General features: G+C 50.3%; 2 protein-coding genes across 5 annotated transcripts in view; one reads left to right on the top strand and one right to left on the bottom strand.

Moving 5' to 3' along the window:
- The window catches only part of ZMYM3 (zinc finger MYM-type containing 3), a 28,395-nt gene extending 18,646 nt beyond the window's left edge, over window positions 1–9,749 (bottom strand). The window contains exons 1-4 of one of the 4 annotated variants that reach the window (XM_015860139.2): window positions 9,631–9,749; window positions 1,801–2,700; window positions 1,075–1,127; window positions 634–703 (exon numbers count right to left, since the gene is read on the bottom strand). In XM_015860139.2, coding sequence (XP_015715625.1) covers window positions 634–703; window positions 1,075–1,127; window positions 1,801–2,686 — 1,009 coding nt within the window. In that variant the 5' untranslated portion in view covers window positions 2,687–2,700; window positions 9,631–9,749. Of the gene's footprint in view, window positions 1–633; window positions 704–1,074; window positions 1,128–1,800; window positions 2,701–4,644; window positions 8,608–9,059; window positions 9,174–9,630 lie in introns of those variants that run through there. The other 3 variants (XM_015860141.2, XM_015860138.2, XM_015860140.2) reach the window with 3 other exon arrangements.
- Window positions 9,750–10,961: 1,212 nt separating this feature from the next.
- NONO (non-POU domain containing octamer binding) lies at window positions 10,962–23,436 on the top strand. Its single transcript, XM_015860203.1, has 10 exons — window positions 10,962–11,088; window positions 13,170–13,390; window positions 14,381–14,682; window positions 16,385–16,480; window positions 17,489–17,685; window positions 17,823–17,907; window positions 18,661–18,763; window positions 19,383–19,425; window positions 20,060–20,169; window positions 22,386–23,436. The coding sequence occupies exons 1-10, from the start codon at window positions 10,962–10,964 to the stop codon at window positions 22,521–22,523; spliced, it is 1,422 nt and encodes a 473-aa protein (XP_015715689.1). The 3' UTR covers window positions 22,524–23,436.
- The last annotated feature ends 1,886 nt before the right edge of the window (window positions 23,437–25,322 follow it).

The following is a 25,322-nucleotide window of genomic DNA, read 5'->3' as shown; positions in this document are numbered from 1 at the left end:
TGAGCTGGAAGGTTCTTAAGCAAACTGGTCTTAAGTAAAGTTCCCCTCTAAGAAAAGTCATAAGGTGGAGCAGATGCCTGAAGTGTAAACACTGCAACAGAAAGCCCTCCAAGAACCAGGAAACATTAAAGGGAGCAAGCTGGATCACCAGCCGCTTCTCCAGCACAGGCAATGACTGACCGACAGTGAAATGTAAGAAAATGTCAGTGCAACACTAGATATAAGGGAGGACAGAGATTTCCTGTATTTCTACAGGCAAGTCCCCAAAATGCAGCCTTCCTTCAGACAGCCTGACAGCATAGAGGCAAAGGAAGAAAGGTTCTGGCTGAGGAAATGAAAGATGGGTTTCCTGGGAACATCCCTGGAGTTTCACCCTATTATTAGTTGATGTTTATTGACTATAAACCACTGTAAAGATACTGCAACTCTCTACTCCCTTACCCTGAGACAGTAAGGCAAGTATCCTGAAATGGAAACTCTAGGGGTGAAGGGACCTCTCCTATATAACAGGAACATCTAAATTGAAGCTCCATGGTCCTTACTCCCTGTTCACAACACAAACTGCCTGTCTGCACTGGGCCCAGGACTTGCCCTAGGGCTGAACTCAGGTGATGGCCAACGCTGGTTACTCACTGCTCTCAGCAGAGTTCACAGTTTCAGGCCTGGCAGTTTCTGATCTTCTGGCTCGTTCACTTCTTTTCTCCTAGAAGAGATTCAGAAAATGTGTAGACTGACCATTTGCGAGAACAACAATGGATAAATATCCCAGATCACTGGGCAGTTTCAGTTTCTGAGCTTTAAATTCCCACTAACTTGGCTGAAAGAAGGATAAACCTCCATAGATATCCGACAAGAGTTGGCCACGTCAGGGGGAAGAGGGGAAAGCAGCCTTATGGGAATGATGTTCCATCTGGGGGTGGTAGGGACAGATACACTGAAGCCACGTGTATAGCACAGTGGCATTACACAGGGATCACTCCATCACTGCAGACATGCAAACTCCTTCCCAGAGGGCTGATAAGACAGCCAGTGTCTCTCAATGAGCCACCCTCAGTGTTCCCACAGCATACGTACTTGACTCCTCACCTTCTCAGTTTGGGGCACACTTCCCTTCCAAGATTGGCCTTCTGCAACAGAAGCACAGAAGAAACTTAAATGCGACACCTTGCTTCTCACCAACAGAAGAGCACTGAAGCTGTTCAAACGCAGCTGCCCTTTGGGCCAGTCTGCATATATATAGCCTCAGACAGAGCCAGCTATTCTGGTGGAGTTCAGACACAGGAAAGCTCCTAAACCGACCACCTGTAGGTATAGATAAATACATGTGGTCTGGGAGAAGTCCTGTACAGGAGACCTTCCTGCATGCAGGAAGGCTGGGCAGCTGCCTCTAGCTGCATGACTGTGGGGACTGAGCACCTCCTGAGGATGGCCAGCTTGGACAGTGGGACTCTGCCTATTGGAAATCTTCACCTCCAACAAAGACTCCAAGGATAAGGAGAAAGATGTGCAGCAGCATTTTTATCATGGAAGCTCCGCGCTGACACAAGCATTAAAAATCAAAGTTAAAGCTATGAAAACCAGAGCGAGAGCTTGTGCACACCAAAAGAACAGCTTCCAGAACATTAATCCAGGTAAGCGAGATGCTTTTCCCATATTTAGTCCATCAGTAACATCACTGATTTCCAAGGTAAAGGAAGACAGGACAAGTTGGAGCTCAGATCAACCTCCAAATTCACAGGAGTGCAGCCCAGCAGCCTTCTGAGCAAGAGGAAGCCAAGCCATGCAGAAACTACAACCTACCTGCTGGTAGTGCAGCTTCCTCTGCCTTCAGTCCAGTGCTTTCACTCAGTAAGTTGTTCTCATCATCATTCCATTCCTCTGCTTTCTTTTCCTGGGCGGGCTCAGAGGGCAGAGCTGCCATACTGCTGTCTGGGCTCAGCTCCACCTCTGCATCCCCCGGCAGTCCTTCCCTCTGCACAGGTGAGCTTTTCCTCGGTGCCTTCAACCTCGTCTTTTTTGACTGTTTAAGGCTGAGTTGTGGAGGGGCTACTGGTGGACTTGATGGTTGTGCTGTGGTTTCTTCTGTGGCTGGGGCATTGCTGAGGTCTCCAGAGTCAGGAGCAGGCTGTGAAGGTGATTCAGGGCCGTTGTCATCAGACAGTGCAGGAATAGCAGCAGCACTGTCTTCCTTTAGGTCCCCAGCATTAGTTTTTGGTGCATCCTCCCCTTCTTTCTGTGTTTCTGGAACAAGGGCTTCTTTAGGGATGGCAGAGGAGTCCCCCATCCCACCCTCCCCATCCTGGGAAGGCTGTGCCTTACACAGCTCATCCAGATCCTCTGATTTATTTAGCTCCAACGAAACAGCAGTTCCATCCAGGTCACCTAAGACACCAGGTTTCTCCAGGACGTCCGAGACAGTACTGGACTTATCTAGATTGAGGTCATCTGATTTGTTTTGTTCAGACAGGCTGTCTCCTTTCTCCTGAAGGCCTAAGTCCCTGTCTGCAGTCATCTGCTTGGACTGAGCCCAGTCTGAGGGCCGAAGAACTGAAGCTTCCTGGGTAGAAGCCGTTTGGGAACCTAGGAGATCCTCCCCAAACTCCATGTCAGCAGGAAGATCGCCAATGAGTGGTTTGTCAGGCAGAGAAAGGGGGTCCAGAGATCCCGACATTTCACTAGAATCCATTTAGATGATGACAGCTGGAAACGAGAGAGAGATCTGCAAGTTAATGACAACCAATCTAACAGGGCATGAATTGCCTTCTCTTCTGAACACTGCTGGAGTGAACCGAGGCCTGGCAGGATTGGTAGCAATACCCAGCACACCAGCAAACCAATCACAGCTCTGGTGAGGTTACAGAACTATGAAGCCAAAAAGCAGCAGCAAGACACAGCAGTTCAACAAAGCCAACCCTTCAGAAATCTCTCTGCCATCCACACACCTCACCACGGCGTGGCAAACAGACTTGCTTATGATAAAGGACACAGAGGGATGTCAGAAATTACTTGGAGCACCAGTTCAGGAGGCTTCTCACGACCATTCTGCCGTGCATAACAACCTGTTCTCTGCCTTCTGCTGTGTTTCACCAGGCTCAAATGATGTGGCCCCTCCTTTCTCCTGATCTGTTATCACACAGCTCCCCTATCTTCTAAAATTTCTTTTCTCTTGACACAGAGGCAGAAATAAGTTCTTTATATCTCTGTCGTCTCAGTCTTGAACAAGACAGAGTGTGATAAGACACATGAATTTTTTCAGAGGACAGATATAAACGATGTCATAACTTAACTACAGCTAGAATGCCAGAGCTGGGGGAGATTATGGAAGGTGGCAGAAAGGAAACTGGAAAAGCCCATGATGTTAAAAGCAGCCATAAGAGGAAGAACAGCAAAGTATGCACGAGCATGCAATGCAGTCAGGAAGAAAGAGCAGTGTGACTGTGCATGGCACTCGCACGGGGAGCTGCAATGCTTGCTGCTACCAGCAGACGGCCAAAGCCACAGCCCAGCTCTGCAGCCAGCAGCACCGGCAGGCAGAGAAGCCAAGATCAGGTGAGGCAAGAAAGCATTTACATTCCTATCAGCTAATAATGCACTATGTCTCCACAAAAAGATAGAAGCTGAAGAGGGGAAGGGAGCTGGATTCTGCAAAGTGGCGATGCAGAGGAAGAGCTGATAGAGCATCATGTCCCCACAGCAGGCTGAACTCCACACTATGGGGAAGGAAGGCGATGTAATCAGAAGACATGGCAACAGCCTATCCCCTTAGCAGGACCATTCTAATCCTAAATCTGGCACTGTTTTGAGCTCTGAAGCAGAACATTGCTGCTTGTTTGGGGCTTACTGCAAGCACATCTATACCAGTAAAGAAGGAAGGGTGAAATGATTTCAGTGGTGATGGCTGATCAGTTCTTCACATCCTTTCCTCTGGAAGGATCCCCACACCCACAGATGGTTCACTCACAACTAAATAGGAAATATTTGGATTGAGAATGTGCCTGACTTCTGAACCTCGTTTCAGCAGGGCTCGGGGAATTGTGCTCTACAGGTCATTATCTCTTTGTTTGATCCAAAAAACATGGCAATGTTTTCAGCTTCAGCAGCAGATAAGCAGTGAAGCACCGAAGTTGTCATCTCCAGCATCTCAGCAAGTTTCACCACTAAGGACTGATTGCTCCATTCGTTTTCTTCAGCTACACAGGAGACAAAGCCTCCAGAACGAGCCAATCCTGCAGCAAAGCAGAATGTGAGGCGTGCATTAAAGCGGGTGACAGGAAGAACAAAGCAAAACAGAAGCAGAGACATTTGAAAGGGAGGCCGTGAGGATTTGAAGCAGGTGAGAATCCCCTCCGGATCAACGTGTTTTCTGCTGCTCCAGATACAAGCAGTGCTTGCTTCTGCAAGCTGTCCCCTGCCCACATATCCAGGCAGACAGCAGACCTTACAGCAATGCAGCAGGAAGGTCGAGCCACTCAAATGAACAAAGAAAGTTGATTCACACCCTTTGCACAAGTCTGCAATGAACCACTGAGGTGATATTCCTATGGTATGGAGAGACCTTGGGAAAAAATCTGGGGCATGAGGAATTCATTTTGGCCCTCCCGCCCAGATGACAGCACGGGCAACAGTCTATGAACACCCACCAACCTGCTGTGCTACTCATGTGCTCTTCAAATAAACTGACAGCACATGGTTTCAACAGCGTATGCCTCAGCACTGCCTTCAGACTCTGGGCCTACTCAAATACCTTGTTTCTATTCCCACCAAGAAGGGATACCTGGGGAGAGAGCATAAGGAACAGAACAGGACCATCAGTCGCTGAACAACTGCTTGGATTGAGCTGCACTGAAAGCACTGCTGGACAAATCCTCTATGGATTGGCTCTGAAGCAGTTTATATTCAGATCTTCTGAAAGTTCCCATTGCAATTCATTCTTCTATTTACCATTCTGTTCTAAAAAGAAGTTTCTGTGCTGCAGGAGAAATCTGTGACAAGGAGATAGGGAGGCAGAGAGGTGCTGACATCTGACATATTTATAATAGTCTGGAAAAGCTGCGGGAGTCAGTGTGGTGATGGACGCAAAACGATGCTGCAAGTAGTTTGGGTGGGAAAGGAGGAACATCTCTGCCCACCACTGAAATCCTGTCCCCTTGACAGCAGTCTTCACAGTGACTTTCAGCTGCCCAGGATCAAGAAGGCAGCCTACAGGGCAGGGGCGAAGGATGCTCTGCAGCCCTGTCGGCTGCTCTAAGCTGAACTCTACCTGAGCAAATGAGAGCTGCTGAGCTGCAGCAAGGTAAGAAATGCTGCTTCCATTTGCCCCAGGCTTTCCAATTCATCCGGACTTTCTGCTGAGCTTCACAGCGCGTTACGCTGCCAACCGAATGTGAACTTCACCTCCTGGTAAGGTCTCTTCTCACTACCTCCAGCAGACGAATAATAGCTGATTGTTTCTGGCAGATGCTGAAATGATCCACCACATTTCCACCCTCCTTTTTCATTCCATCTGCCTGAAAGCCTATTGCTTTCCAGCCACATACCTGGCAACAAGGGAAGCACACTGGAGCACGACACTGCTAAAGAGAGGAGACTGCCGAAATCCTGCTCATCCACAGAGGGTGAGACTGCAAGCTGACAGTGAAGCCCTCTGCACAACAGCACAGCGCTTCTCAGGCAGCACCCAGAGCTTCCAAAGAGGCCATGGGACCCCACCAACACATGGGACTTGGCAGCGGGTAACTCTGACCATCAAACCCAACAGGTGTGAAAGAAGAGACCTGCCCTATCGTTCCACCAAAGAGAGGGCACAAGGGTCTTCTCTTGGACCAGGAAGCTCCATGGGGACACCCAGAGACACCTGGTGACTAGCTTATTAAAAACACAATGAGAGACATCACTGGCGCTTAACAGCACACATCTCCCACATCTGAGTGTCTTTGTTCAGCTGACTGTTAGCAGGGGAATACGTGGCCTACCTGGAAAAAAAACGAGGAGCCACCATCAAGTGTTTAATTAAAATCAGAGAGTGAGAAACGATCAAAACCAGCACCGTTATTCCCTCACAGTGCAGTGAACTCCTCCAAACCTCTGCTGCATGCAAACTGCCTTCCTCCAGCATAGGGGCAATGACCACAGGGTGCACATCCCACACTGCTGTCACCAACCACACGATGACCAGCACGGGCCCTGGGCAGCACGTCTTCATTAGCTACTGCACCTTGAAAGACAGATATGGTAAAAGCTCACTTCATCACTGCCATTTATCTGAGTTTATCCAGGCAGTTTATAGCCCTCCAGATTGAAGCACTGCAAACATTTATTACAGATCGGTTAACTCGTTTTAAAGCAAAATTAATTTATAAAGGATTGCCAGGGAGCCACGTGTGCTGCTACAGACAGGCTTCAGTCCAGTGTTAACCCTCCAGAAAGGAACAGAATGTCATTATTCAAAGCACACACCACCACTGGTGCCATCCAGCACTACGTTAAGCCATCACCATCACCTTGAAGACAAGGAAGAGTTGGGATGTTAACACCTTCCAGTGGTAAACCTACTTCATTATGGAAAGAAATGGGGAGATGTGACACGTCTCCAAATGATAATTTAAGAGAAAAACAAAAAGGTCCTCAGCAAAGGACTCTTTAGATAGACAGACAAACGTACAAGAAGACTCCCAAGGGCTGGAAGTCAAAGCTGGACAATCCCCACAGTCTCGAGGCACCAATAATGGCTGACCAACAGTGGATGTTGCTCTGGGCAGCCTGGGCTGCTGGTTGGCGACCCTGCACACAGCAGGGGGTTGAAATTGGATGATCATTGTGGTCCTTTTCAACCCAGGCCATTCCATTGTTCTATGACAGCAGTCATCCACAGCAGCAAGACAGCCCAAACCTTCCAACACAGAGCAGGGGATGCTGTAAAGCACCAAGGGTTCCCTGCCAATTCCCCAAAGGCAGGACCAGCCAGATTAGATTTTGACCTCGTATTCTACAGAGGTCATCTTAGCTTCAAGCAAGAGCAGAATTGTCTGGAATTACACTGACCAGCAGACTTCTTACAGCACTTCAAAGGTACCTGTCTATGTTCCACAGATATCATCATCACTTGCTATTAATCCAACACTCCTGTAACAGCCCTAAGCCCTAAGACAACAAAAACAAGCACTTATCCATCAGGGATGCCATCCTGGCAGCAGTTTGAAGCTGCTTGGATGCTCTCACACCTTTTTTCCTGAGCCCAGCATCCCCAGGCTGTGAATGTCAAGGCCCCGCAGCAGAGAAACGAGCAACAGGTCTCTGTGCACTCCAACACAACCTCCTTTGTTTAGCCATGTTAAGACAGAGGCCTTAGCAGTTAACACCCGGCGTCTGGAGAGCAACCCAGCTTCAAGAACCAACTGCACTCAGAGATCAGGTCAGAGAGCACAACTCCTGCTACTTGTACTGCTCTGTGTCTGAAGAATGAACAAGCAGCATCGTTTCCAGGACTCACCGCCTGCCTCGTGACAGCATCCCTGCAATACACAAGGGGGTTCAATAGCAGTGTAAGTACCACCTGATGCCCAACAGAAAAAGCAAGGAGTGCGCCCGTGAGGGCAAAACAAAGGTTTCCTGAAGAAGCCTTAGAGATCCAAAACAGCTGAAGAGCAAGGTGAGATGCAGTCAGCCCTTCCTGCAGCCCCAGGCTCCTCTGTAAGGTTCCCACCATTGGGTCCCTTAGAAGCTGTGTCAGCCTGGGGATGCTTCACCCCCTGTACAGCTGTAAAACCAATTGCAGTGATGCTGTACTGCACAGACCAATGGCTGTGTCCAAAGAGGGCTGGGAAGGATGGTCTCAAGCACGGCCCTTTCCTAACCTACTCTGCCAGCAGGGGAAGAAGTTTGAACACGCCACCAAGATTACGACAATGATATCCTAACACAATCTCTGTTCAGATAATAAGACTTATTGTCATAGCTACAGCCAACCACATTCTTCCCTCATTTTGCTTTCACCATTTTCGACACAACAGGCTTCTGGCAGCACACACGTCCACCAGGGCCATGCAACCTCAATCCAATGGCCACCAAACATCCTCACAAACCACACGGGGCTCTTCACCCCAAGGCAGGCTGTGTGCTCGGCCTCGGCCTCTCGCTCTGTGTCAGGGCTGCTAGGAGACAAGCGTGCCTCGCTAACATGGTGTGTCAATGGCTGTGCCAAGCTGCATCCCCCTTAAAGTGAAGGACAAGTGCAGGCAGAGGATGCGAGTGCAGGAAGCAGAGCCACCAGCTGAGAGGTGGCAGCCCCGGGGGCAGAGCTGTGTTCTGATCTCAGGTGTGACGCTGGGATCAGAGGGCAATCAGAGAGAAGGCAGAGCTGGAGTCTTCCTGGGGAACGCAGTGGCACCGAGAGATAAACACATCACAGAGATAAACACATCACAGACTAGGGCTGAAACGCTGGGGGAGGAAGGGAGGAGCACGAATGGAGCAGCCCATGCCAGCAGCAGAGCCCAGACACCATTGCAGAGCACGAGGCTGAGCCCCCGGCCCTCGATGCTGACACCATCACGCAGTGTCAGCGCAGAGCCCATCCCCGTGCGGCCACACGCAGCTCCCGGCTGTGTCAGCGCCCTCCCCAGCCCTGCCAGCCCCCAGCCCTGCCAGGCGGGGCGATGCGCGGCGCTCAGGGTCCTCCCGCCCCTCCCGGTGTGCAGACACACGCCGTGTCCGTCCCTTAGCGGCACGGGCCGTGCTGCGGGCACACCGGGCCTGGGCGCAGCGGGGCGCAGCTCCCGGTGCTGACCGCGAGGGGGCGCCGTCGCGCCGGAACTGCCCCCGCCCCATCCCGCCCCACGGCGCCCCCCAGCGGCCGCCACGCGCAGGGGCGCTCCCAGCCGACCCCGCCCCCTCCCTTTGGGCGCCCGCCCCGCCCCCACCCGGACCCCGCTCGGCACGCGCCCGCCCCGCCCCCACGGGCTCGCAGCGGCCCCGGCACAGCTCGCCTCGATGCGATGGCCGCACCCCGCCGTGCCCTGCAGCCGCATTGAGGTGCCCGCGGGCGGCGGTGCCGCTCGTACCTGGGGCCGCCCGGCGCCGCGCCGCCCGTTTTGCTCGGAGCCCGGATTCGGGTGGCGGCCCCTTTAAATGGAGGCGCCGCTCGGAGCCCTCAGCGCGCTGCAGCCCGGGGTGGGGGGGAAACGGCTCCCCATTGGCTGCGCCGAGAGAGGGACGGATCCCTATTGGCCGCGGCGGGGCCGGGGCTCGCGAGACCGGCCGGGGAGCGGCGGCCTCGAAAACGCGGAGCGGATCCCGCTGCGGGGAGCGGAGCGGCAGAACCGCACTCCGCCGGGCGGACGGAAAACCCGGAGCGGAGATCGGAGGAGGAGCGGGACCGCGCCGAGCCACAGCGCGGAGCCGAAGGCGGGCAGCGGGCAGCGGGCGGAGGGCAGCGGCAGCACCCGGTGGGGGCACGGCGCGGGGCAGGGGACGCGGCGCGGGCCGGAACGGGGCGCCCGTATCCCCGCAGGGCTGCCCGCACGGCGCACAACGTACCGCCGTCCCGCTCCCCCCCTTTAACCCTCTCGCCGCGCGGCCCCGGGTCCGACACCGCCCTGCGGGACCCCCCGGCCGCTCCGCTCCCGTCTCTACCTCCGCGCGGGAGGAGCCCCCCGGCCCGGTCCGGGCGCCGTCGCCACCGCCGCCTCCCCCGGAGCTGGAGCGTCTCCCCGGGGCGGTGAGTGACAGCGCGGCCGGGCGGGGCTTCCGCGGGGGCCCGGGACGCGGCATCGCCCCGGAGGGGCAGCCCCCGGCCCGCGCCCCGCCCCCACCCGCGACACCCACCCCGGGACCCACCCCCACAAGGACACCCCCACCCCCACCCGTGACCCCCCCCCGTGCCGCTTCCCCGCCCCGCCTCGGGCCGCCGCCCGCAGCCACCTGCCGTGCCCGCAGCCCGGGGCCGCCCCGCTCGCTTTTTGTCTCCCGGGAGCGGGGCTGAGCCGGGCAGGAGCGAAGAGAAAAAGGCCCCGTGAGGGCGGCGAGCCGCCCCAGCGCTGCGTGTCACGGAAGCACCGCCTTTATTGAAGGGCTGCGGAACGAACGCGGGCACCTGCGGCCGCCCTGCGGAGCTCCGCGGCCGTTCCCCCGAGGCCCCGCGGTTCCAACAACTTCCCCGGGCTCAGGCTCCTCCCGGGCCGCCCCTCGCGGCGATACCGCCACCCGCCCGGGCACGGTGTGCGGGGGTGGGGGGGCCACGCGCGAGCACGACGCCGCACAGCGCTGTTTCGCGCCGCGGTCCCTTTAGGGCCGTGTGTCCTCACTGCGCATGCGCGGCCGTTCCCCTCACTGCGCCTGCGCGGCTCCCTGTGCCGCTCGCTGTTCTCCTTTGTCTCCCGTCTCCTCGCAGCCCGATGCCCGCCGCTCTGATTGGCAGCGCGCGCTGCGGGCCGCCGCCGGAACGGCACAATCGGCTCCTCGCAAACAGCCGCCGCCCGCCCCTCGGCCCGCCCGCCGCGATCGGCCGTGAGTGGCGGGCGTTCGGCGGCCAATGGGGCGCGCGGCGTTCGCGGGGGGGGGCCAATGGGAGCGCGGGCTGGGGGCCGTAAGGTTCGGTTGCCGAGTTCGGCCGCGCGCGCGCCTCTCTCAGGGCCGCCGCGGGGCGAAGCGGGAGCGGGCCGCCATTGGGCTCCAGGCCGCCTTAAGCCTTCCTGCCGCCTTAAGCCTTCCTGCCGCCAGGTGAGGCCGCGGCCGGCTCGGGGCCGTCGCTCGGCGTCGTTCCGCCGCGAGGTGGGCGCTCCCGCTTGCTCTGCGCCGTCCGGGGCCCGCCGAGGCCTCCCGCGGCCTAACGCTGCCCGCCCCGCCCCGCCGCCGCACGCGGCCGCCCAGCCTCGCGAGGCGCGGCCGGAGGGATCGCAGGCCGCAGGCGTGGAGCTCCGGAGCGGGAAACCGAACGGAGCGTGACCCCCCGCAGGTGGGGGAAGATGCAGGGCAACAAGGGCTTCAACGTGGACAAACAGAACCACGCGCCGCGGAAGCAGCACCAGCACCCAACACCAGCAGCACCCGCCGCCCCCATCCCCGCCAACGGGCAGCAGGCCGACAGCCAGAGTGAGTCCTGGCGTGCCGCCGGGACTCGGGGCCAGCGCCGTTGTGTTCGGGCGGGGCGGGTTCCGTCTCGTGTGGGGGTTGTCGAGGGAAATTCGCACCGAGTCCGGTCGGTTCGCAGCTGTGGGCGCTGGTTCCGGCCCCGCGGGTGGGACGGGGCAGATTTCAGCACGTCCCGTTTGTTTCCCCCCTCCCACAAAAGGGTTTGTTCAACGAGCTCTTTATTGAGTGTGAGGGGAGCAGAGCTGCTCTGTCTATAGACGCAGCTGTTCTTAGGGTCGTTTAGGTTGTCCAGCCATCACTCGTGCCCACTAAGCCACGATCCTGGTCCTGGAACAGGCTGCCCAGTGAGGTTGTGGATGCCCCGTCCTTGGAGGTGTTCAAGACCAGGTTGGACGGGGCCCTGGGCAACCTTGATCTAGTAAATGTGTATGTTTGGTGGCCCTGCTAGGCAGGGGGGTTGGAACTACATGATCCTTGAGGTCCCTTCCAACCCGGGTCATTCTGTGATTCTGTGATCCTCTCAGCGTTGTTATCTACAGCCACCTAAGGCTCAGTTTTATCATGGAAGGCCCTCGAGATGCTCAGGAGCACATCAGAACACCTCACTGTGCCCAAACAGCTGCTATCAGTGCTGCGTTTCTCTCTACTTGAGGGTGTTTCCGAGTTTGTCTTTAATCAGCACGAGCTGCTGCTCTGTCAGTTGGTGTTCGGAGAGTGGTTCTGAGCTGAAGCCCTGTGTGCTGATGGAGCCTTGTCCAACCCGACCCTGTGGGCCACAGGTGTGCTTTGCTTTCTCGGAAGCGTTTCCCGAGCTCAGTGCCCCTTCAGTTGTGTTCCCCTCTTTTTCTGCCCTGGTTGCAGGTTGAATTGAACCCCTCTCGCTCCCACGCATGCAGACAGCAGGCTAATATGAAATGCATGGGGTTTTTTAACGCAGTGATCCTGTTAAGCAGGTTTGTGGGAGATGATAGAACAGGGTGGCCGACTGCTGTGCTTCCAGTTAATCTGGAAACACTACAACACAAAGACTGCATCAGTGTGTTCTTAGCAGATCACCTCAGAGGGGCAGCCTGCATCTGTCCCAGGCGTTGGAGAAGTTCACAGAGCAAAGCACTTCACCTACTGTGACTTTTGCATGAAGTGAATAACTTATTGCCCTCTACAGTTACAATGTCAGGCTTGCTTTCTTTAGGATTAGCTGTAGAGGAGTGTTTGTACTCATAAAAGCATGGTCCTTGATCACTGTTTGCATGAGCAGCCTGTTCTGGTCGGTATCACACTCTAGTCTGAATCAAACCACTTGGCTTTATTTCATGTGGCCATGAGGTGTATCCTTAGCAAAGCAATTTGGGGAGGGCTTGAGGTGCAAAGTGCTCCTGTTAAATAGAAGAGAGGAAGAAAACCAAAAAGAGCGAAATATCTTCCTGCAACTGTTAGAGAGCTCCTGTATGCCTTTAAGAAAGGGGGCAGAGTAAGGTAATCAAGACAGTACATCTTCACTTGGGATCTGTAGCTCCCAGGATCATGCTGGATTCTTGCTGAACCGAGTGCTAAAGAAGTTTATATGCATGTGGGGATGGAGGGTGTTCATAGAAACACTCCAGTTTGTTACTGTTAGATGTAGCATTACTTGGTAAATACAGGTTTTATGTAATGAACTTTGTAATTTATCTGAGGTCTCACCTAAGGGGCTGTTTATATATATACATATATACATACATATATATGTATTTGTTATTTTCACCACTCCAGCCTTCTCTTCAGCTTGGACCCCAAATTCCATCCTGTACAAGTAGCAGCTATCTCAAATATCACCTGTCTGGGCAAAATTAATTCCAAAGTTATCCAAGCTGTTTTGTTTCTGGGTTTTTGACTGCATTTCACTGCTGTTAATGAGGTTCAGGCATGTTTTCTTTAAGAAAAGCCTGTGTGCCCTATGTGAAATAGAATCCTCCTATTGCTGAAGAGGTGGCTGGGGAGGTTTGAGACCGAAGTGGGGGGGTGGTATTGCCTGTATTTGTTCTGTGTCTCTGAGTTCACTGTGGTGAAACCTAATAGAGTTTATCCCCCCCCAACTGTAGAGCAGCTGGGTATCTTACTCCCCTCAGATGAAGGCCTGACCATCGACCTGAAGAACTTCCGGAAACCTGGTGAAAAAACCTTCACCCAAAGAAGCCGCCTCTTTGTGGGGAATCTGCCCCCAGATATTACAGAGGAAGAGATGAGAAAGTTATTTGAGAAGTATGGCAAGGCAGGTGAAGTCTTCATACACAAGGACAAAGGATTTGGCTTTATCAGGCTGGTGAGTGCCCTACTACCCAAGGGGTGTTTTGGTGTCAGTGAACACTAGAATGGAAGAGTGTTCTTAACTGCAGATAGTAGCTGTGCAGATATCTTGTTAATTGAGCCTGCTGTTGATTTTTAGTGACCTGGAATCATGGATTAGCTTCTACAAGTGATTTGTCTAGAGCATGGCTTAAGAAGGAATGTGAACGAATTCAGGCAGCTTGTGGCACGATGTGTGAGATACCTAGCAGAGTTATTCTGGAATCAGCTGATAGAAGGAAAACATGAACACAGTGCTGTTACAGACTAGGTAGATAGACTTCTGTCTCCTGGAAGAGAGTTTGTCTGATGGTCTCTGTCCACAGACAACATTACTGGGGTGACAAATGTTTTTGAGGTGGGGGAGAGTCGCCAGATAATCGCATTGAAATATGTCTGGGAGGGAGGGGAGTGAGCTGCAGGCACAACGGAATGGTTCTCAGAGCTGTGGGCTCAGGTGCTGTCCGTCTGAAAGCCCCACTATGAGTGCATAGAGTGGGAAGTTCCTGAGTCTGGGGGCATTTTACTGTAGCCCAAACTTCTTGGCAGTGATGTAAATGAATCAGGGTGTGAAACTGGAGTGGGATGTCTTTCCTGGATGCTCATACAGCAAGCATTTCCTTGAATAATATGTGAAACGTTAGTTATTACTGTTTAAAACAAATTATTAAGTGCATTTATGAGAAGACTTTGTTGCTCTGGTCGTGTTATATCTGATAGATAATGATAACTTGTTTGCTTTGTTACTACTGGTTACTGGATAAAGCTTTCACCTAATGTTTCTTTTTCCCCTCCAAACTCTTGATGTGTCTTCAGAGCCATCGATAGCAGAGAATGGCTATTAGGGCATGTCTTGAAATGCTGTCTTGTCAATAAAATACTTGTTGACGGGAGATATCTGTGACAGTTGTGTGATAGCTGATTCCACACTACTCTGAGAGTTTCAATGGTGACTTTTTATCTTCAGGAAACTCGCACTCTGGCAGGGATTGCAAAAGTGGAACTAGACAACATGCCTCTCCGTGGGAAGCAGCTCAGAGTGCGTTTTGCGTGCCACAGCGCATCGCTGACAGTCAGGAACCTGCCTCAGTTCGTGTCCAATGAGCTCCTGGAGGAAGCTTTCTCAGTGTTTGGCCAGGTGGAAAGGGCTGTGGTGATTGTGGATGACAGAGGGCGATCCTCTGGAAAAGGCATTGTGGAGTTCTCAGGGAAGCCTGCTGCTAGGAAAGCCCTGGAGAGATGTAGTGATGGCTCTTTCCTGCTGACAACGTAAGTGTGGAAGGCAAGGAGTACTGTATGGATGTGTGCAGGCTGATGAGTGGTGGTGGCTTGTGAGCAGTATTTTTTAGCAGTGGAGTGGGGGCAGGAGATAATTTGCACAGAGAGAATTTTACTTAGCTTCTTTTCCAGCAAGATTGAACGTATGTTGGAACTCGAGTCTCAGAGCTTCCTTTTGGGGAGCTGCTGGTGGGGTCAGTGTACAAAGCAGCCCAATAAACTCTTTGTAGATAAGGGTTCCTTAGAGCAATTGGAGCACCTTGTAACAAACAGGAGCTGCTTCAGAGGCCACCCATTCCACTGGCTGGAAACAATGCTCAGGGTGTTAGTTGTGCATGCTGAGTCTGGGGGGTGGGACCCTACGCACTGTGTGCTGCTGAGATGGAATGCCAGTGCACTGCTCTGTGAGCATGGGATCTGTCTGAGGTGCTGATCAGATGGATTGGGTTGTTTGGGGTTTTAACTGTAATAAAATGGTTCTCCTAGTGCTTAAATATAAGATGACAAAGGACATCATGAGTAATTATGTGAATGTGCACAAGTGAATAACTGACTAGATATCTTCTGTGAGCACTCCTTGTTGGTTTAACAACGGGAGGGGGGGTGGCTGTCTTTGATATATCGAGAGTAAAAACTGTTTCTTCTATGCATGCTACTAGAATGTGATAATGAAACACTGCCTGAAATTGAACTAGATTTATCATTTCAGAAGTAATTTTATAAGCTTTGTGCTCTTCCTTCTCTCCCTTTTCTCAGGGTGGCTGTGTATGGCACAGCAGCATTCAGTGCATTCAGTTTCAAAAAGCAGTTTTGGGGGTGTTTCAGTATATAAGAGAGAGCACCTGGAGGGCAGTGTTCACTCTTTTTCTTGCTCTCTGCGCTGGTTTTTATTATGTGGGGATGGGGATCCAATATGTTGCTTACTTCTACATATGGTTTGATTTTGATTGGAGTTATTCTGCTGTCATGAACCAGGACAATGCAGCAGCTACATGAGCTGGCTGGAATAGATGAGTTCACATTGGAAAATAAGGCAGTTGACACTGGCATGTATCACCTTAAACTGAAGAGCTGTGCTGTGGACCTTCAGCTTCTCATGTCCTGTCTTTGCTGGAGCCTGAGCACTGCTTGCTCCTCAGCATTGCATGACTGTTTCTTCCTTTTCCAAAGCTCTGGCAAATGGGTTAAGTAGCCAAAGAGAAGCTGAGGATGTGAGCCGTGTCGGTGCTGCAGTGGGAAGCTGATTGTGAGATAATTGTTATTATTAATTAATTTTCTTCTTCACGCAGAGATGAGGAGGGCAGAAGCTCTCAGGTGCTGTGTCTGTTGTGAAAGCATGCCAGTGGATTTCTAGGGAGATTATGGCAGGGCCCAACAGGAGCTGGCAGAGCTCTGCTATTTGGCAGCAACAAACAGCATGTGGTGATCTCTCCAAGAGAGCGTGAGTGATACAGCCAGTGATCTCCAGCAAGAAGCAGTGTTACTCCTCACTGTTGACAGCTGTGAACAGGACATGTAGCAAGGGAGAGAAGGGGAGAAAATTCTTGTTTCACTTTGGTTCAGTTCCCTGACTGCTCTGAATTCCGTTGAGCAGCACTAAAAGCAATATTTTATAGGTTCTGACTCAGTGTACAGGGTTTCCTGTAATGCACGCTTATTCTGGAGTTGTGCTCAAAGCATCTCTTCTTTATAGATTCCCTCGGCCTGTGACTGTGGAGCCCATGGATCAATATGATGATGAAGAGGGACTACCAGAAAAACTTGTCATCAGAAACCAGCAATACCACAAGTATGTACTTTCCATAAGAGACACTCTCTGTGGGATGCAGGGCATTGTCCTGCTTGAGCCATAGGAAGGTGCTCATCAGTGCTCCCTTTTTCTGTCAGTGTGACCTGGTGCTGGAAAGAGGATTGCATGCACTGTTGCCTTGCCCTGGTTAGCTGAAAGGGAGCGGTGTTTCTGGATCCGCTCTGCTGGATAAGACTGGCAGCCTCCACATACTTTTTCATAAGCGTTTGTCTGCTTTATTCTTGGAATAAAAAAAAATGGTGTCAGTTTGGTGTTCCCCTTGGTCGGATGAGAAGTTGAAACAGACTTAAATTATTTGCTGTAAGTGTTATGGACAGTCTGTAGGGGGAATAAAGGAGACTTAAAGTCACAGTGAAAATAGGAGTAGAGTGAACAGCATTAATAGATTATAGAGCTGTCCAGGAGGAAGGCCATTGTCATTAGAGGCTTCCTGGTATGAGCAGGTATTGTGTGGTCACAGCAGTGGGAATTAGTAAACCATGTGAGGTCATATATTTTTCAAATAAGGAGAATGAAAGCTGCAGGAGCCCTGAGGATGCATTAGGAGTAGGTTTGTGCTCTAGGTGCAGGGGTGCCGAAATTAGCAAAGGAAACACAGGTGTTTGGGCTTTGTGTGTTTCTGGAGTAAACCTGTTCGTAAGATGAGCAGCAGGAGCTTTGTTTCAAGAGATCGTCTAAGTTCTTTCACCCAGTATCTTGGTGTCTTAGGATCACATTGTCATTACTTGGTATGTGAGATGACAGGATACTTGTTTTCTGCCTAAGTTTCTTCTTCCAATAACAGCAGTTTCTTGAAGGGGGGGAAAAAGTGGTTTCTAAAGCACAGCTATTTGTGCAAAAAAAGAGAGTGCAGTGGTTTCTTATTTGTTGCAGTGAGACACTTTTCTAACTGACAAAAGGATCTGCCATTGCATCTGCACACAAACAGTTATTTTTCTGAGTTCCTCTTTGCTCTGTTGAAGCATTCACTACCTCTTTGCTTGACAGGGAGCGTGAGCAACCTCCTCGATTTGCACAGCCTGGCAGCCTTGAGTATGAGTATGCCATGCGTTGGAAGGCTCTAATAGAAATGGAGAAGCAGCAGCAAGAACAGGTAGACCGTAACATCAAGGAAGCTCGAGAGAAGCTGGAAATGGAAATGGAAGCAGCTCGCCATGAGCACCAAGTTATGCTCATGAGGCAAGGTACCAGTCCAAGATAAATAAGGCTCTCCATTATCCCAGGATGAGTGGCTCAGTAGACTGATGGAGCCTGCTGAAGCTGAGCTGTGGTATAGCTGCTCATCTTTAACCAACTGTGGAACTGTCATCTTTTATTACAGATTTAATGAGACGCCAGGAAGAACTGAGGAGGATGGAGGAATTGCATAACCAGGAAGTACAAAAACGTAAACAGTTGGAAATCAGGTGAGGAGGCAGTTCTGAAACTGTGAATCTGCTATGATATGGAACAAAGCACAGCTCCAGTTCACTAATTGTTCAGGCTGACAATTTAACAGCCACTCTTTAGGTAGCAATTGTTTTTGGCCTTTTCTGCTCATAGGGACAGTGTACATCTGGTTTAGGATGGAAGAGTTCCTTCTGAAGTTGAAGGACACTGAGTAGTATTAGGTTGGATTGTTTGTTTGTTTTAATTCCCTATTTCAGTTTAGCTCCTTGACCAAGGCAGATTCAATAAATGAGACTCTGTGCAACAGCTTTAGTGCTGCAGGTTTGAAAACCCCATCTGGTATCTGCCTTCTCATTTGGGAGGTAACAGCCTCAGAGATTTCTCTCCATTCCAGCTCTTCCTTGACTCAGGGCCATTGTAAGAAGCTCCATGTGGTCCTCCAGTTCACCTCTGTAATCCAAGGAGCTTGAGAACCATCTGGCTTTTATTGCACACAGTTAGCATGTACTTGGGAGCTGCTGTATACATGGGTGTGCTCGGGTCTGTTTTTATAATGAATTCCTTAAAACGGAGTGTGGTGAGAATGTCTCGCTCACGGATGTTTGTTTTCATCACAAGGTGCCTAATATTTTACAGCTTCAGCAGAATCGTGTTTTTAAAGCTGCATGTTTCCAAAACAAGAGCCTGCTAGGGAGCACTGCAACTCTGTGATGCAAATGCTTGGTGTGTGTTGTGCTGAATATCTTTACCTCTTTACCTCTTTTTTCCAGGCAAGAGGAAGAACGCAGGCGCCGTGAGGAGGAAATGAGAAGGCAGCAGGAAGAGATGATGAGACGCCAGCAGGAAGGCTTCAAGGGGAACTTTGCTGATGCGGTAAGAATAGTTCACTTCCCCACTGCATCCACATGCTAGAATTTTGCCCTTTCCAGCATGGGGCTTTCTGTGATTGCTTAAGATGGTTGAGAGACTCTATATTCACTCTGCCCTACGCTTCTTTGTTGATTTTCTTTAATCTTAATAGTTTTGTCTGGAAAATGTACTGAATGCAGGTACTGCTGTTTATGTAGGTCCAGGCTTTGCAGTGAGGTGGATCTGTGGTATGTGTGTGCCCTAAGCTCACTAGCTGGCATTTGGAAGTGGCCCAGTGCTGCATATTGGTTATGTAAGCTTGCGTTCCTTCCAGCAGGAAAAGCTGCTTAGTTATGCTGAGGAAGTAGCAACACTGATGCTTTACAATGTGTTACTGCTGCTCAGCAGATCCCACCAGGCAGGTCTCCGGTATCTCTTTGTGCTGCAGTTTGGTACAGTCCCTACACGCAGCTTTGCTTTGCTGCTTGATGTTGTACCACAATAGAATAGATCTGCTCTTGAAATATACCCTGGGAATGACTTTTCTAGGCAGTAACAAAAAGCCCAGAACACAATGGATTTATATATCATTAAGAAATACTCCCTCTTCTTTATCGTTTGAAATGAGTCTCTCTTTTTCCAGAGGGAGCCACCAGACATGCGAATGGGACAGATGGGGATGGGAGGTAAGTGTGGTGTGATGGTCGTCTTCATTGCTATGCATGTTTAATCCCTTCTCTACAAAATACATGATTTTTTGAGTGGTTTTGTTTTACTTGCTCCTTATTTGGAGAGAATTACTATGACAGTTTCTAAATGTAGTGACTGGAAGCAATCATACCACAGGAGATACAGCAAAAACTACATGTGAGGCAGTACTGTAGATATGTGAAATCTCAGTAAGCAGAAGACTTGATTGAAATCGCTGTCAGACCCATGTATGAATATGAAATTTGTACTGATGAGGTGTTACAATGCATGGCAGCTTGCCCTTGATCCTGGGCAGTAATCTCAGTTATGTCTTTAAATATTCTGACTACATGACCTGGAGTTTCAGGCCATGTGCATAAGAGTGAGAAGACCATGGGCAGCACTTCATGGAAATGGTGGCTGTTGGACTTTGCTGTCACTTCAGATAACAATGGAACGCAGAACCAGTTTGTCTTGACCTAATAGTGCGCTGCTCATCAATTAAACCGGACTGTGTCCCTGCATCTAACACTGCAGGAAGCTCACTTGCTGCTTTGTGGGTTTGGAGCTACGAGGAGACATCAGCTGCTTCTATATTTGCAACAAATATTCTTCGGTTTTCTTTTCCAGGCACCATTGGCATGAACAATAGAGGAGCTATCGGTGGTACCAACGTCCCCGCTGCTGCGCCTCCTGCAGCTGGTCCTGGAGCTATGATACCTGACGGAGCCATGGGAATGGTAATGCATCTCCAGCTGCTTCTTGTGCATGCCTTTTAAACGTACATGATGTTGTTTCACTTGTTAGGCACTGTGCTGTTTAGGAAGTTCCCATGATAATAAGCTGAAATGATTATGGTAATAATGAAGATGCAAAAACTAGTTTAGATAATTTCCTTAGGAAGTGAGGAGCTAAGAATCAGTGGAGGCTGTGCTCATGTATTTGCTGTTTTCGGTTTTTATATAGAATTTATTTTGAAGCTGCATATATTTGCTAAAAGCCTTTGTTGACTGTTCTTGTAGGGCAAAGAAAGTGTAAGTGCTTGACTGGCCAAAGCGAAGGCTGAATCTCCAAATCTTTGTGAGCACTGGTCGGGTTTATACCCTGTTCGCCTCCAGTTGACCTCACTCATACAGACCTTAAATGACTGGAAACCTTAGGCATCCTCACAGCTGAGGATTTGTCATTGCTGAGTTATGAAGAGAAAAGCCCTAGGGAGAATTCTGAATGCAAATGTAAAGTTTAAATACAGCTAATGGAAATCTCAGAAGCTCCATTCATTACAAATCCTTTGCGAAAGGTGATCAAAGTTGGATTGTTCTTTCCTGCGTAGGAAACCCACAACCTGTCTGCTTCAGTAACGGTGACATGAGAAATGAACTGATGAAGGGGTGTAATGCCAGTGCTGATATGAGCTGAAATCTGTTGCTCTGAAGCATACAGACTTGTCACCCTGCATGTTGCAGCTAGCTTGTAAAAAGTCTGTTTGCTAATAGGAGCGGAGGAAAAATGCTTCTAAGAGTAATATCTGATCCTAAGGGACATTGAGATACTACTGAGAGAACATGGAAAAGCAGGATGTTGAGATGGGAATTACGGTTGCTGCACTAGTGATTTCAGTGGTGAATGGTAACTGTGCACGTTCTGGCTTGTTAGAAATGTGAGGTAAAGCTACAGTGTTGTGTAGGAGTTGTTGGGGGTGTCAGGTTTAATTCAGGAACCAGTGAGCTCTGAGTCTGCACACAGTTATTGTGGTGAGGGCTGCCTTGGCACGGTGAAGGAATTTAACTGCTTGCAGTGGTTTGATTGTTGCTGTCTCTATGAATATAATGCTGTGGTGGTCAGTGTGTCCAGCTTGCAACTTCGGGAGCTTCCTTATTTTGCAAGTGAAGTTCAGTCTATTAAAGCCAATAGTGTGGGTGTGGGGATGAGCTGGTAGCCGTAGTGGGAAGGAGGGGTACTGCTCAGGAATTGGAGCTTTGGTGGTATGCACTGAGGGCTTTACTGCAGAGCTTTACAACAGATAATTGCTTTGGTGGCATCTGTCATTCCTGTCCTTCAGACAGAGGATTGATCCTCTCCCAGGGCAGCTCTTCCAGTCAGCTGCTGAAACAGCAGCAGGTTTGTTCATCTTGAGCAGCTCCTAATACTCATTCTAAACAAAAAAGAGAAAAGCAATGGGAAATGTGTGAAGATCATTATGTTGGAATAAGACCTCCTAGACCAAAAGCAATAGGCTGTTTCGTTTGTTATCATTTCTCAGGAAACTGTCCTGGCCAGGTGCTTAGTTTGAGTTACTGAGTCAGTGCATTCCAGTCTTTGGGTGCTTTTTAGACCAGATGGGCTGAAGCTGTGTCTGACCTGCTCTGCCCTCCCAGCTTGGAGCAGGAGGTTGGACTGAGGGCTTGGTGAGGTATCTTCCAAGCCGAGCAATCCTTTGCACTTCTGCCTGCTGGAAGGAAGAGGCTGTGCAGGAGCACCGCCTTAACAGGGAGATGGGAGAGCTTGAAGAATGGAAACGGAGGGATACGGCCAAGCCACGGGATCAGTATTTCAGACTTGTCTTGTATTTGTAGTATTGTCTGTGTCTGGATTGTGATAGTGCTGCGTTATCAGTGTGCTGCTCCTCATTTACATTCAGTTTGGGTGAGGAAAATATGATGGAAATGTAAATTCCTCTCCCAGACTGTAACTCTCACATTCCACAGCAGGGCAGTAGGCTGGGGATGGTGTATGAGCTGCTTCCCAATATGCTTGACTCCAGGCTATATGGGGAAGGGACCTGCGGTATTTAACTGTAATTAGAGCCTTCTGGCTCCAGTTCTGGGGTTAGTTTTGATGGGTTCGGGTACTTTTATAGTAAGGTAAACTGGAATGACAGGATTTGAATCAATTAGAATGGCTTCTAATTCTAATGCTATCTGCTCTTTGTTTTTCACCTTGCTTCTTATTACAGACTCCACCACCTCCTGCAGATCGCTTTGGGCAGGGCGGCTCGATGGAAGGCCTGGGAGCGATGGGAGGGAACCCTCCTGCCTTCAACCGAGGAAACCCAGGGGGTGAATTTGGCCCTAACAAACGTCGCAGATACTAATAGGATTAAGCTGCCCCCTGCACTTGCCCCAAAGAGGAAAGGAATCTTGGCAGGCCGTACAGGGTTCTACTCAGGGGGTGGGTATCAGAATAGTGGATTAGGGCCTGCTTTGGTTAAGCCACTCTAGGACGAAGGGAGTGCAGTCTGACTGGTAAACGTTTTATAGAGAATTTCATGTGGTGCATTCCTATAATTTCAATGTGAAAATGGATTCAGGGAGGCTGCTGTGGTTGTTCTCTAACGGTAAAATCTGGCAAGGGCCGCAATGCCTTGACCATTCCGGGTGTCCTGTTTGCAGCCACAGTCCTGAGGCAGAGCTTGATTAAAAACTGCAGTAAGTCTTGGTTTTTTTGTTTAGCTTTCTTAGCGTAGCACAGGGAAGGAGGCTCTGGAGAACTAGGGCAGCATCTGGGTACTTTGCAGCTCCCGTGATTCTGTACATTTCTATTGCTCCGAATGATCCATCAGTTATGAATCAGAGATTTTTCATGTTCCTTTTTTCGTGTTGTTTTTATTTCCCCCCCTCCTAACTTGTTGCTCCTCTTTTTATCCGGACCATCTGTTTCTTTCAAGTAGTTGACCGTGGTGTGCAGCCTGAGTGGCTGGGAGGATCTGCTTGGGATGAGTTGTTGGATAATGTGTTGTATCGCTGTTTTTATTTTTACCGGTAGTAAAGTACAATCTATTGGACAAAAGATACTGTATCTCATGCTGAAGATTTAACTGAAACAAACGTTTGTATAATCTTAACCTTGCCTGTCTTTTGTGTAGAAGTACTACAGGATTATTATTATTTTTTTCATTTAGTGTAAACTGTTTGGACACAAGCTGTAATTGTCCCACTAACAAGTTTGAGTTTGTCTGAGGAATGTTACAGGAATGCATTATTAAAGTGAGTTTTAAGCCTTTTTTATCTGCTGTGCTGCTTCTTCTGTTTTTGGGCTATTCTTTGTTACTATGTATGGAGATGATGGAGCGAAATCTTGTGTTGGTCAATAAAGAGGGTTTTAAGCCCTGCGATTTTTCTAACAGTTCTCCTCGTCACCCATTGAGTTTTGTTTGTGTTTTGGAATGAGAAGCTCAGCACTGAAGAGTAAAAGAAGAGAAGCTGTGATGCATGTGGGTTATGACTGCGATGCAGACGCAGAAGCTAAATGTGAGCCTTGTTTGTGCATCACTGGGACTGCCGTGTTCGGTTCGTGTCTGACAGCAACGTGCTGCTGTTTGTGCCATGTCAGAGGCTGAGCAGCATGTAGGAGCTTCCTGTAGGGCTCTGACCTCTGCTTGGGGCAGGAAGCTGAGGACTTGTCGCTGTCAGTGGCGACAGTGGGTTTAATGTTGTGTAATGCATGAGGGAATCTGCAGGGCCAGGAGGCCTCTGCGCCTCGTTCTTGTGTTAGAGCTCTTTGGTTGAGGCTGGGGAGCAGAAAGAGGAGCTTAGGAAAAGGTTTAGATGAGAAAGTGTGGGAGAGTCACAGCCTTGGAGCATAAGGAGCTGCCTTACAGACTTACAGATAATAGGAAAGACGAAAGCATTTGTCAGATGACAGGCGGTACCAAGGCAACAGCTTTTAAAAACTATGGTTTGGCCTGTAGGAACCCTGTTAAAATGGGGTGAGGTGGTTGTTCAGGAGGCTTTCATTGGTTTACACCTGTCACTCAATTAATTGTAATTAGCCTGTAATTGCATGATTGATAAATGATTGGAGAGAGATTACAGCTGCTGCTCTTGTTTCCATTGCTTATTTCCATGTTTGACAGCAGCAGCACGAGCATCTGGCATGCTTGGGTGATACAGCATTTAATGGCACTTCTGAGAGGGCTTACAATTTACCTGTTGGTGCAGTACAAGGGGTTGGGCGATGCTTTTCACCTGCAGTGTTTGCTCCAGTAGCTTTACATGCAGCAAGATAGCCAAAAATTTGGCTAGAATGGCTCTCCTCATGGAGGGGCTGCCTCTGCTCTTTGCCTCTTGTTTGGAACATCACTGGCAGGCTTTCCCTAAGGCAGAGTGGCTGGTAAGTAGATATTTTGATTCCAAAATGTGGAATACCAGAAAGAAGCTGTGAAGTTACACCCAGCTGTGCATATTGTCTCAGTCTTGTTCTGCTTGCACTACTCACCAGCAAACCAGCAGTCTCTGCCTTGGTTAGATATCAGGGGAAGTTCTTCACTGTGAAAGTGGTGAGGTGCTGGAACAGCTGCCCAGAGAGGGTGTGGATGCCCCATCCATCTGTAGAGGTGTTCAAAGCCAGTTTGGATGGGGCCTTGGGCAGCCTGGGCTGGTATTCAATGTGGAGGTTGGTGGCCTGGCCTGCAGCAGGGGGGTTGGAGCTTTATGAGGTCCCTTCCAACCCAGGCCATTCTATGATTCGTAGGGGAGGCACAGAGCTCAAGTATGTGGGTGCTCCAGCCACTGCCTCAGTCCTGTTCAAGTGTCAGGTCAGGATGGGCAGGTTACTAAGGCTGTAAGCTTTGGGAGAAAGTGGCTGTAACAGGAAGGGGGGATTTAGCACTGCTTAAGGTTCATCTAATGAAAACAGGTTTAAGGTGAAAATGGAGGATCTGTTGACAGCAAAGGAAGAAACTGAAGCTGTGCCCTGGGGTGAGTGCTAGAAAGAGCTGCTCTCGTTTATGAAGGAGGAAACTGAAAACCTGCACTGAGGATCTGGGAAGGCAATCATGAAGGAATCCCTTATCGCCACTTCCAGAGGCTGGAAGGAATGACACCATGGACTGCTTGCAGTGCAGATGCTTTTAAGGCTGGGTGCAGGAGCAAGAAGGGCCGCATCACTCCAG

This window comes from Coturnix japonica, chromosome 4, assembly GCF_001577835.2.
Source record: "Coturnix japonica isolate 7356 chromosome 4, Coturnix japonica 2.1, whole genome shotgun sequence".
Classification (NCBI taxonomy): Eukaryota; Metazoa; Chordata; class Aves; order Galliformes; family Phasianidae; genus Coturnix; species Coturnix japonica.
Note: the sequence above shows the minus strand (reverse complement) of the source record. Positions and strands in the feature narration are given on the sequence as shown.

Bases quoted from the DNA above. Each gene is read 5' to 3' on its own strand.
- NONO (XM_015860203.1), top strand. From the start codon at position 10,962: ATGCAGGGCAACAAGGGCTTCAACGTGGACAAACAGAACCACGCGCCG. The intron at 17,686-17,822 runs GTACCAGTCCAA...CTTTTATTACAG, and splicing joins AGTTATGCTCATGAGGCAAG to ATTTAATGAGACGCCAGGAA. The intron at 20,170-22,385 runs GTAATGCATCTC...TTCTTATTACAG, and splicing joins CTGACGGAGCCATGGGAATG to ACTCCACCACCTCCTGCAGA.